This window comes from Carassius auratus, chromosome 37, assembly GCF_003368295.1.
Source record: "Carassius auratus strain Wakin chromosome 37, ASM336829v1, whole genome shotgun sequence".
NCBI lineage: Eukaryota > Metazoa > Chordata > Actinopteri > Cypriniformes > Cyprinidae > Carassius > Carassius auratus.
Window position 1 is genome coordinate 7800138 of NC_039279.1, and position 12065 is coordinate 7812202.

At 35.4% G+C, this 12065-nt stretch overlaps 2 protein-coding genes across 3 annotated transcripts; one reads left to right on the forward strand and one right to left on the reverse strand.

Annotated features, from left to right (window-relative positions):
• The first annotated feature begins 803 nt into the window (after positions 1 to 803).
• On the forward strand, positions 804 to 6777 carry LOC113056070 (calcium-binding and coiled-coil domain-containing protein 2-like). Of its 2 annotated transcripts, XM_026222546.1 has the most exons (14): positions 804 to 903; positions 1239 to 1444; positions 1535 to 1637; positions 2804 to 2964; positions 3060 to 3185; positions 4111 to 4191; positions 4334 to 4449; positions 4535 to 4604; positions 4787 to 4936; positions 5047 to 5226; positions 5361 to 5447; positions 5628 to 5796; positions 6315 to 6340; positions 6436 to 6769. In XM_026222546.1, exons 2-14 carry the CDS (start codon positions 1268 to 1270, stop codon positions 6583 to 6585), a joined length of 1596 nt encoding a protein of 531 aa, XP_026078331.1. In that variant the 5' UTR covers positions 804 to 903; positions 1239 to 1267; the 3' UTR covers positions 6586 to 6769. The 2 variants fall into 2 exon arrangements, with proteins under 2 accessions (XP_026078331.1, XP_026078332.1); XM_026222547.1 differs by lacking the exon at positions 5361 to 5447 and having other exon boundaries at positions 6436 to 6777.
• Positions 6778 to 6818: 41 nt separating this feature from the next.
• Positions 6819 to 9359, reverse strand: LOC113056071 (vacuolar-sorting protein SNF8). Its single transcript, XM_026222548.1, has 8 exons — positions 9055 to 9359; positions 8920 to 8970; positions 8690 to 8828; positions 8032 to 8136; positions 7634 to 7706; positions 7409 to 7550; positions 7258 to 7332; positions 6819 to 7179 (listed from the first exon to the last, which is right to left on the reverse strand). Exons 1-8 carry the CDS (start codon positions 9106 to 9108, stop codon positions 7042 to 7044), a joined length of 777 nt encoding a protein of 258 aa, XP_026078333.1. The 5' UTR covers positions 9109 to 9359; the 3' UTR covers positions 6819 to 7041.
• Positions 9360 to 12065: the final 2706 nt, after the last annotated feature.

The window sequence follows — 12065 nt, forward strand, 5'->3', positions numbered from 1 at the left end:
AATGGTCAGGGGGGGGGGGTAATGCAATTATTTGGTGTAATGCAATGTGTTTATGCAGTTCAAGGTTAAAAAGAAATATTTTCCACATACTCTACACTTTTGTTGCTTCCCTATGCCCCACCTTTCTGAAACACGTAAATTGTTACCAAATCTCATCTTTCTTTAAGGGAGGGGTATGCTGATTGGCCAGCTATTCAGTGCATTTATAGAAATAGCTTTTGTGCACAGTCCACGTTGTAGGATACTCTCCCAAAGAAACGGCACTCCACAAAATATGCTGCACTCGAATATTTGGGTTGAACTGTTCTGGTACAGTGTTGTAAATACAACTTAACCACTGATTTCTAACTGTGTCCTCTTTTAGAAGGCCAAGCAAAGTAGTTTTGCTTACACAACGAAACACACAGCGTCTCCACGACATGGCGTAGACGGCAGCACTGCAGCGTAAATGTAATAAAAAGTTATGCAGCCTGTCTTTGCATAAACATTTGGGCTCTGTTATGCAAATCGTCCTACAGTTATGTAGAAGTGTGGGGGCATTTAAATGAGGCGTTTTAGGCGGGTGTGGTTGAGTCTTCACTTTTATAAAGATTATCTCTTAGGGTTTGAGACTTTAGTCTTTGCAACTTTATGGATCTTATCTGTGCATCAACAGCTTGTAACACTCCAAAGAGAAAGGGAAACTTGAAAATGCATCTTATGACCCCTTTAAGATGGCTGCTATGCCGCTGACACTGGATGACATAATACATGGGAATCCCCAGTAATGTAATTTGGACAGTTGTAGGCGGCCCGACCCGACCTGCGCTTAGAACTACATCTCCCAGATTGTGTTTACAAGCTCCCATTTATAGCAACTGTCGTGTATCGCACCGGCTGTTCAACGGTCTTGAGGCGAATCAGGTAACGTTAACTTTTATTATTTTTTTTGGTCAAGACGATAGTTTACCCAAATAGCCTACTTTATACTGATTTTAAAATATAAAAAGTTATTATTTTAAGATTACAAGCCGAATAGTCTCTACTTAAACACTTGTCTAAAAATATATATTTTGATTAATTTTAAATACCAAGATAACAAAATCAAACATAACTAATACTTTGTCAATCGGCGTTGAATCACTTTTGTGCGTCAGGGTTACGCCGTCGCATAAATGAAAGTGAAAGAACAACCCAACTAAGGAAAAACTAAATAAACACCAGCTTTTGACTAAAATAATCTGTCGGGTCATTGAAAGGTGACTGTGTGTCCCCCGTAAACCCTGGGATGAATGACGAAACGGAGGAAGAGACGGTCCCCGTTGTGATGGAGTCCTCCTCGTACTCGCAGGTAGTTTTCAACGATGTTCCTCCATCATATCCGCCAAACATCGCAGTTACGTGCCGTTACACTCTCACCGGTGCTCTGGAGCCCAGCCCGAGGGACTGGATCGGTATCTATAAAGTGTGTAAGAAATAACAGCAACTTGTACACTATATTTACTGTATTGTGCTGCTTTTAAAGAAGTTACATTAAATCTGTGAAATGTCCCAGGTTGGTTGGAGTTCAACACAGAAGTATTTTACCTACATGTGGGTGGAACCTTGCCTGGACCATGTCGGACCTGAACCACTAGTGCAACAGGTGGTTTTCAAAGGTAGAATTCAACTTGTTTTCCAATCATTGCACATTTTAGATTTTCATGTATCTATAACATCTTTCCAGTGTTTTGCTTCATATCTGTATTGTGCCAGAGGAACCTGAAGAGCGAGACTGAGGCTTACAAACACTGTCACTGTGACATGCAACTAAGTAAACACATATTCGATACTGGAGGAGACTAATGGTTAAAAAGGGGACTTGATGAGTCCCTCTCAGTTATCATGTTATGACTGTGGTAGTTGTGAACCTGGTGTATATATTGCGCACCAATGTTGTGGATGTGACGTGCTGCTATTTTAAGGAAGGCTGAATCACTAACTTAAGTGGTCTACATCTACTCATCACGTTACTCAGGGGTCCTAAATCAAGAGACATTGTGATGCGTCGTGTCTGAAGAATTTGATTCGCTTCCCTGTACCGTTTCTTGGCAGTTAAATATGTGTGGGAGCCACTGTGAGTATTACTGGAAAATGGCAGGGTATATTTTTCATATCAAAAAAAAAAAAAAATATATATATATATATATATATATATAAATGTATTGGTCTTGAGTGAGAGCAGACTTTAAAATTTAACCCAAACTAAACCAGATAAACATTAATAAACAATTAAAAAAATGCTGTACTATTTTATCTAAATACATTTAAATAAAACTAAACTAAAATTACACTCAGAATACACAAAACATAAACTAATAAATATTTCTTTATTTAGTATAAATTGAATTTAGTAATCACAAAGTAAAATTACTATGGAAAAAGGATATTGATTTTGAAACTTGCTAAAAAAAAATATTAAACTGTTATTAAATTCTTGTATTTAACAGTCAAATACGCAATTTCAGTTAATGCAGGTAAAAAATTGTAAAAAAAAAACCCACTAAACTATTGCTTCCCTATACCAGTCTCAGCCAGGGGCCTAGGCCTACTAGTAATTGAAATTACTATTATAAAAAAATATTATAAAAATGATTAACTTAATTAAAATTCCTAAAATCTCAGCATCTATTGTTTTTATAGAAGAACATATAGTGTGTTGTGGTCAACACTCCCAGTTTCTGTTAATATTGTATTATAGAGGGCCTTCAAATATTGTTCTGAGAACCCCTGCCCTATACTAAACCCTAATGATACTGAAACTCAGATATTTTTTTCCCCTCAGAGGGCTACTTGCCCAAGGATGATGGGGAGTTTTACCAGTTCTGCTATGTGGACAGCTTTGGTCATGTCAAAGGAGCCAGCACACCATTCTGCTTTCAAAACCCAGCAGAAGCAAGCCTTGGCTGCAGCCTGGAGAATGAGCTGTTAGTCATAACAACACAGGTACATCTCCATTGGAAGTTTATACTATACTATTCTGCTAGCTATACTAAAAATATTATATTAATACTAACTGGCCGCATGTCCTTTGTGAGTAGGAGCAGGCAGAAAAGATGGAGAAGGAGAAAGAAGAATTTTTGAAAGAGATCGAGTCTTTAAAAGAAGCAAATACGATCCTGAAAACTGAGTTGGATGAAAGACTGCATGAGATCCGCCATCTCCGAGTTAGTCAAACTCTCTTTCTTTCATAACACATATGTGACCCTGGACCACAAAACCAGCCTTAAGTGTAAATCTTTTGAAATTGAAATTTGAATAAATAAGCTTTCCATTGATGTATGGTTTGTTAGGATCGGACAATATTTGGCAGATATACAACTATTTGAATATCTGAAAAATAAATCGAAATACTGAGAAAATTGCCTTTAAAGTTGTCCTAATTAAGTTCTTAGCAATGTATATTATTAATCAAAAATTATGTTTTGATATATTTATAATAGGAAATTTACAAAATATCTCCATGGAACATGATCTTTACTTAATAGCCTAATGATCTTTAGCATTAAAAAAAATCTATCATTTTGACCCATACAATGTTTTTTTGGCTTTTGCTACAAATATACCCCAGCGACTTAAGACGTTGTCCAGGATCACATGTCAAATTTACAATATTTACAGTAGTATTTGTGATTTTTGTATCCATTATGTATTTGAATATTGTAATACTTGTTCTACTTTAGTTTTATTTATACTGTATTTAGTATTATAGTATTCACAATAGTTTTCAATTAGCTTTTATTTGTATATTTTCAAGTTTTAGTTTTAGTCCTTGTAATCTTATGATGTCTTGTCTTTTGTCATTTCTATATTTCAATAGCTTTCATTTTTTTTATTTCTATCCTAGTTTGAGTAATTTTAGGACTTTTTTTTTAAACTTTTTTTACAGTTATTGGAAAGGCCACATTTTTACGTTTTATTAGTTTGTCTTGATATTTATATTTTAAATATCAATTTCAATTACAGGAAGCAATTTTTTATAGTTTTAGTTAACAATAATAACACATTTAAATGCATTGTTCTTGTACTGACCAACATTGCAAAACACATGAATAAAATGATTGTAAATGTGCCTTTATTACTAAACTGCAGAGCTCCATAGATGATTTGAAGTCAAAGGATATACCAGAATCACCACTGGCAGATGTAAAGGGTTTTAATTCCACTGAAGAGGTAAAGAAAGAGCTAGGCTCCTGCAAACAACCAGTGGAACCACTGACACAGCTGAACATTTTAGCTTCAGTATGTTTATAATTTAATCTGTATAACTGAGAATTGTACAAAATATGGCTTTAATCAAAAAAATTATTCACAGTCACTGACATTTCTGCATGAAAAGTACGAGAGAGCTGTTCAAAAGATCCGCTTGCTTAAGAGAGAAAGGACAGAGATACAGAAACAGCTTGAACTCAAGGATCAAGAAATTCTTGGGTGAGTGTCCTCATTATGGAAATATCTGTCAACATATGATTTATGTGCAAAAGAATTTTTGAAATTGTAATCTGTTTTTCTCCAGACTAAATACCTTGCTGAAAGAAGCAGAGCAAAATAACAGCAAAGTGCAGGACCAGGTCAAGTTGCTCCAGGTTTGCAAATGTGTTCTTACTCTTAATTAAGGAAAAAAAACATTTACTTTTATAGTGCCTAGAAATAAAGACGCTTCATAATTCATGACACAAAATACCAAGACACAAAAATTAGAGTGAGAATTGAAAAGAAAAGTGAATGCAAAATAAAAGGCAGGAGAAATAAGTTTATTCTTTTTAAGGTGGATGTGCAAAGCAGCAGGAAAGACTGTGAGAAACTGTACACTGAAATCCAGGGGCTAAGGATGAAGAAGGATCTTGAGGAACAGAGGGCTGAAAACAAAGCATCCTTTTCAGAGAATGAAGCCCAACTGAAAGAAGAAAACAGTAAAGTGAGGCTTGTCACTGCGGCTCATCTATTTGAAGTTTCTAGCATTATGACTTCAATCAATCAATAATAACCAAATTGTCATGGAGTAATCTCTTTGTGACTCGGGTACAGATTCATTCCCTGCTCACTCAACTGACAGAGGCCAGAGGACTGCTTCGCAGTGAGGTGCAGGATTGCAGAGAAGCCTGCAAACGTGCAGAAAAAGCAGAGCAGGAATTAAAGGAAGTCAACAGGAAGCTGGAGGAGATGACCTTGAAACATTCAGAGGATGAGAAAACCAAGCAAATCCAGGTATTTTCAATATAGTCTTATGGTTTATGGTAATCTTTTACGTTCTATTTTTAACTTTAGTCTGATTTTGTAAGTATGTTTAGGTATAACAAACAATATTTGGATCCTGATTCCACGCAACTTTGTCATCACAGGCACAACTTCAGCAAGCACAAGACAAAATGTATGAAATGGCAGAGACATCAAGATTAGACCGAGAGAAGCTTGTGGAAAAGAATGAGGTGATCTGTTTGGTTAGCACACATTAAACATCACTGAACCATCACAGTCTTCAGTGTCACATGATCCTTCAGAAATCATTCTAAAATGCTGAACTGGTGCTCGAGAAACATTGTTGTGGAATTCAGGGGCCAGTCAATTGTTTTTTAATCATTATTATTTCATTATTTTCCTATCTTCAGGAACTGAAGGCAGAAGTAAATAAGCTTCGTATGGCAGTGATCGACTACCAGGTTCCATCTGGTGCTGCAGTGTCTGATCAACTATCCAACCCTCAAAACCCACCGGCCTCTCTGGAGCAGACACACTCACCTAACTCTCATTTCTATGAGAGCATTGATAGCTTCATAGGTTGGGCCAATAAGAGTAATCGTAAAAGGAAACTAACATTTACTTAAATGTGCTGTATGTAGGTTTTTGACTCACCTAAAGCACACAAATACCATAAAATGTTTGCAGATATTTAAGAAACATGCTAAGACTAAATACCTGTTTATCTGAAAAACAATGCTACAGTCAGTTGTTCTCCTTTAAAAAAAGTGTGCGTTCTGGGAAGGAATGTCATTCACTGCCAGTTTACCCAGTTGTATTTCGGCTCTCCGGGTTGCAGCGCATTTCATTTCATTCATCGTCAAGTGCGCTCGTTCCTGATGGTGTCTTCAATCTGGCAACCTGTGTGTGCATCAAGTCTGAAGAGGAGGGACTGGGTGGAAAAAAATCCCTCTCCGATATTTTGAATTTGGATTGCAATCCCTAGTTCAACCACTCGGTGTCAAACCTACATGCAGCACATTTAAATTACAAAAATGCAAGTATTTGTATAAAATGGGTGTATTAAACTCATAACATATTTATTTTCTACATTATAGCAAATCCTGCAGGAACAAAGATACAGGTAATTACTTTTTTAATGAATACAATGTAAAAAAAAAAATTTTTTCATAGGTCAAAATGATTCAACCGTATTATTTTCCTAATGTGTAAATGAAGGTGTGCCAGCACTGTCGGGAGGGCTTTCCTGGCATCAGCGAGGATGAACTGACAGCACACGAGCGCTCTCACAAAGTGTGTCCACTCTGCACTCTGATCTGTGACGATATGGGACAGCAGGAGTTTGAAAATCACGTTTACAATCATTAGGATTAGTCAATTCTGTTTTCTATATCTGATATGCTATAAAGTGTGATGGCACTTTTTAAAGTAGGATTTTCTAGATGTACATCCCTTCTCTTTCATTATTATGTGTTATCTGTCTAAAATAGGGAAATAAAAGTGATTTTTTTAAATCATGTAATTGGAACTAGAGGAAAACATCCAATTAAATAATACAATAATTAATTGTAGATATAATACATATGAAGGATAAATTGCACTTTCACAAAAAAAATTTTTTTTATTATTATTTATCCAAACATTTTTCAAATGGTTAATCAGGTATTGAATTAATAAACATATTGTGAAAAATGTGACTAAATAGCTGCTTTTATTCTCCATTTACACGGTTTTCCTCGCAAACAATCTTGACTCGTAACATTTCTGACCTTCGTCTCTATCCGTTTCACCATGAGAGTGTATTTACAAAATAATGTCTTATTCTCAAGGTGTCATTTGGTTGGCCTCCTCAGGCGTAATGTCTCGAGATAACAGCTCCGAGAACAGAGCGGGCAGCCAGTATTGTGGCTCCTCAACAGCTTGGGAGTCCAGCCATGCTAAGCCTTCTTTCAGCAGGTGATCCTGAAAAACAGAACAAAGGGTATTAATATATGATACTAAAAGCATTCAGTGGTGTTTTTTTTTCTTTCCTGCACTTACAAGGACATGACAGGCCCGCTCTCTCTCCCACTTGAGGCTGTCTCTGATCTCGCTCACTGTCACATAGCCCTTTTTCTGTGAAACATGGGCAATAATCAGATCGGACTTCATGGAAGTGTAAAGGTCTTGGACTTTGTGTGGTTTTGATTACCTCTGCTAGCTGAAGGACAACAGTGTGATCCATGTTGAGCTCAGCTGGGACCGACTGGACTAGATAAGAGCCTCCAACGGGAATCATCCCGAAGCCATTTCCCATAGCCTTCAGCTTCTTGATGGCCCGCACCAAGTCATCCCTGAGCGACGACATTAATGGGTGGTAAAAGAATTAATGTGCTCAGAATAGCTAAAGAATAGTATATAAATCAGAGACACTCACTGGCTCACATCTTGTGCAAATTTCCCTCTTCCTTTCAACACACGGTAGTGAAGTTCATCCAATTTGATGAGACCTGCAAACATAGTTATCTGTTGGTTAGTATTTAGATTTATTTATGGTTAGGTATTAATTTTGAGCAGTTTGATGGTTATTAATTGCAAAACAAATTGTTTAGCTCTTTTATTGTGTTTTTTTTTTATGTGCAGAGATTGATTGTCTGGGAACATTGTTTAGAAATATCTGACCGCTGTATCCCACGATTGACCAATCAGAATCATGTAACCCAGAGAGTCATGAAATAAGTAAAGATTTGGTGTAATAGAGGGTGCAATTTGCTTTGCAACATACAGTAGGTAATAACTTTCAAGGTAAAAAAAAATTAAGAGACCAAAACTTACCACCATTTCTGTGTTTTAGAGCTAAACAGACTTCAATGATCTGTACACCAAGCTCATAGTAGAAATCTCCAACACCAAGCATCTCAGACCAAAATCCTTTTCCAGCTGCACACACACAGCAAAAGAGAAAATTATAACATTATAAACAATTATCTAATTATTGTACTTATAATTTATATAATTAATTAACATTTATAATGTATAATAATTAAAATTATACAATTATATTTAATTATATTTCTGATAATGTATACAAATTAATAATTATAATGTAACTACATCATTTTTCATAAGAGCATACACTATTAAATGAAAATTTCCCTTTATAATTACAATTCTGTGATTAGAATTAGTTTGCAATAGTTTACAACAAATATTATTTTAATGATGTATACTTACATCTACAACTATGACATCTACACATATCACATCAGCATAATTCATTATAATTATAATATTTACATCAATTCATTATTTATAATTTTTATTTACACTATTTTATTTAATAATTCTATTTACAATTTATATAATCATTTATAATAATTATATCGAATCAACACAGTTTTTTTGAACACTGTAACTAATGTTAAATCATAAAATTCCATTTTATCTGCCACATGTTTCTGCATCAAGGTAAATATTTCTGCTAAAAACCTACACGCAAGTGGATCAACTCCTATAGTGGCACACATCTCTTGGAACTGAACCCTGAACTGAGAGTTCTTGCGGATTTCTTGTTTGTGCTTGCTGGCAAACTCTTCCAGATGGGTCTTAAAGGTCTCCAGTTGTTTTGACATCTACAAGGAAACACACACGGTCTGATTAGAATGGGATCAGTGCAGTTTTACACCTATGAGAGTTTGCTGGCATTCAGAACGCATTGCTCACCTGCGCAATCTGATCCTCAGCAAGGACAGTACCTCTCTCTTTATACTTTGCCTGTGACAGTAAACACAATAGCTGGATGAAAATGGAAAACGATTTGCATAGTGAATAAATCTCGCAGAAGTGATATTATCATACCTCTGCAAGTTTCTTTTTTGCGATCGCTCCAGCTCCGACTCCTCTTCTGTGCATGATGGCTAAATAAAAACGTCTAAAAAACTATAATGAAATGATTATTTTCCTGTTCTAACAACTGTAAGTTAATAATTGATTTCCTAGTCAGCTGAATAGTTTACGAGTTACACAGTCACACATCGAAGCAGAATATGACTAAATTAAATCTGTTACAATATAACAAACAAAATATGCTCTTTATCTATAAAGTTTCAACCAGTCCAGGAAGAAAACATAAACAGAAGTGAATTTTTTCTTCTCTACACGGCTAAAGGCCTCGACAGTAATGTCTGGGTGAATGAGTCCGATACCGCCACCCGTCGGACTGGAGAACAACTGACAAAACTCATATTATTTATAAAGGTCTTAATCCTTATCAGTTAATGTATCTCTCAGAGTTTGATATCTGCAGTGTAGCGCACAAAGCACAATTATCACAGACAATCATTGCTGTTAAAACGTAGCACATTATGCGAAAAATAATCTAAAAGTAATGCATCCTAGGCTACTGGTATTTTTATTACCTGCTTAAATTCATATTCATTTCAGTGTTTTGCAATTTAGCAACTCCAGGATGTAACAAAATAATATTTTCGAAATCAAGAATATATACAGGTCGGGGAAGAAAAAAAATAAATAAAATGAAGTTAGATCTTTGAGAAAATCCAAAGGTTGTGAGCGAGACAAGAAGGATCAGTTCCTTCACTAAAGATTCCATAATTCCGAGGCCATTGAAATTGATTAACACGTGTTAGAATGACATGCTACTGTCCTACATTAAAAAAAACAACAACAACAACATTTAGATCTCTGAAGATGTCTGTCTGCATCTGTGTTGACAGTTGAATAAATTTTTATAAATGTGACTTTTTCACCTGTAGCTTTATATGTTCACCACTAGATGTCCTACCTAGTAATGACTTCTGGTTAATGATTTGATGCGTTTAAACGAGTGTAAATGGAAACCGTTCTGTATGCTTCATCAGTTCGACCAATTTATTGAAAGAATTTGTATATGCATGGTACCCAAATTCTATGCAATTCACCCAAAAAACAAAATTCCTTCATTATTTACTCACCCTCTGGTTCCAAACCTGAATGACTTTCATACGACCAGCAACTGTTTGGTTACCCACTTTCCTTAAAATATCTTTTGTGTTCAGCAGAAGAAAGAAATGTATACAGGTTTGGAACATCTTGAGGGTGACTAAATGATCACAGGATTTTCATTTTTGGGTGAACTGTCCCTTAAGCTCTACATCATTTTTTTTCCTAATGATAATAAATGTACAAACCACAAATTATGATTCTGAAAAACTATTTAATTATAATTAAAAGATTTTCATTTAGAGATAGATGACAAGATATTCAATACATTGATTATTTAAACATTTCCGGTACACTCTTGCTCTTCAAATCAGAGTTGAGTTCAGTCTGTCCTCCAAGGTGCTTTTATTGATTCCTGTTAGTCAAGGAAGAAAAACATGGAGATAAATGAATGAAGTTTACATGACGGTAAATCACAATCAGTCTCACTTGCAGAAAGCTACTTACCTAAATGCATCCCCTTTTCTCTGAATCCACATCACAAACTCTTTTTTCAGCCGGTCATTGAAGATGCGGGTGTCTGGATCATCTATAGTAGGTCTGTAAAAATGAGCATTGGATCCTCTCTGTTACTTTATATAACCTGAATATTATACCATACATGCTGCCCATTTCCCCAAACTCACTCGCTTCTCTTCTCTTTTTGATTGAGCAGAAAGTTTACAAAGTTTTTCTGAACCATCGAGTCCACAATTTTGCTGATGTCACTCGCAATGGTTGATTCAGCATAACGACGGCTAAACTTCTGGATGTCATTTGGTGAGCTATTAGTGACATGTGAAAAACAAACAATGCATTAAAAAAGCTTCTCTTTTAATAGTTCTTAACTTTTTAATCGCTTCTCTTTTGACATCTGTTGTTTATACGTGCACATTTTTGGTAACACTTTACAAATTAAAGGAAAGTTAACATTAAAAGAATAGTTCAACCAAAAATTAAAATTCATCTGCCTCAGACCATCCAAGATGTAGATTAGTTTGTTACTTCATCAGAACAGATTTAGAGAAATTTAATGGTACAGTACATCACCTGCTCACCCATGGAAGAAGCATTATGGACCATTTGGCCAAAAGGGGCAGTTTAAAGTTAAAACGTCTTAATTATAATAGATGTGTTCATTTCAAACACACAGCTTTTGGATTACTTACATTTTTGTGGAGTATTGAAATGCAGCTGTTATGCTAAAATTGTCTAAATCTTTTCTGATGAGGAAACAAACGAATCTACATCTTGGATGGCTTGAGGTTGAGAAAACTTTCAGCCAGTTTTTAATTTTGACTGAACCTTTAATCTGGAACCTTACTGTAAAATGCTACCACGTTTATATTTGCATACAGTATGTAAATGTATTATTTGAAAATGATTTGATGATGCTTAATGATTATCTTACCTGCTATCAAGAGGCTGGGATCCTGCACATGACCATGCACTGCCCAGGCATATCAAAACCAGCACAAATACTGCAACCTTCATTTCTCCTTTTAATGCTTCAAATCAGATTAGAGAAAAATGGATATCTAGCATCCAGAACCACTGACAACAAAACAGCTGAATGTAAGTCGATTTAAAAGTATACCTTTTCTGGTTCTGGTACTGTGATAGTTCTGCTTCTGGCCCCTATATTGGCTGAAACTGGTTCACAGCTCTACAGCAAACTACACTGGTCTTTTATACAGTGCGAGTGACATTAACACCAGAATAACAACTTATTTCCACATCATTAAAACAATTAATAATGAGGGTGATACATAGACATAAAAGCTGATAAGGCTGCTTTTTCTTACAGTCTTAGGGGTCAAATCTATTTGTACTTTTATGTGCTTTGTACTAGACAAATAATATGTTCGGAGAACTGAAAATAGATAAAT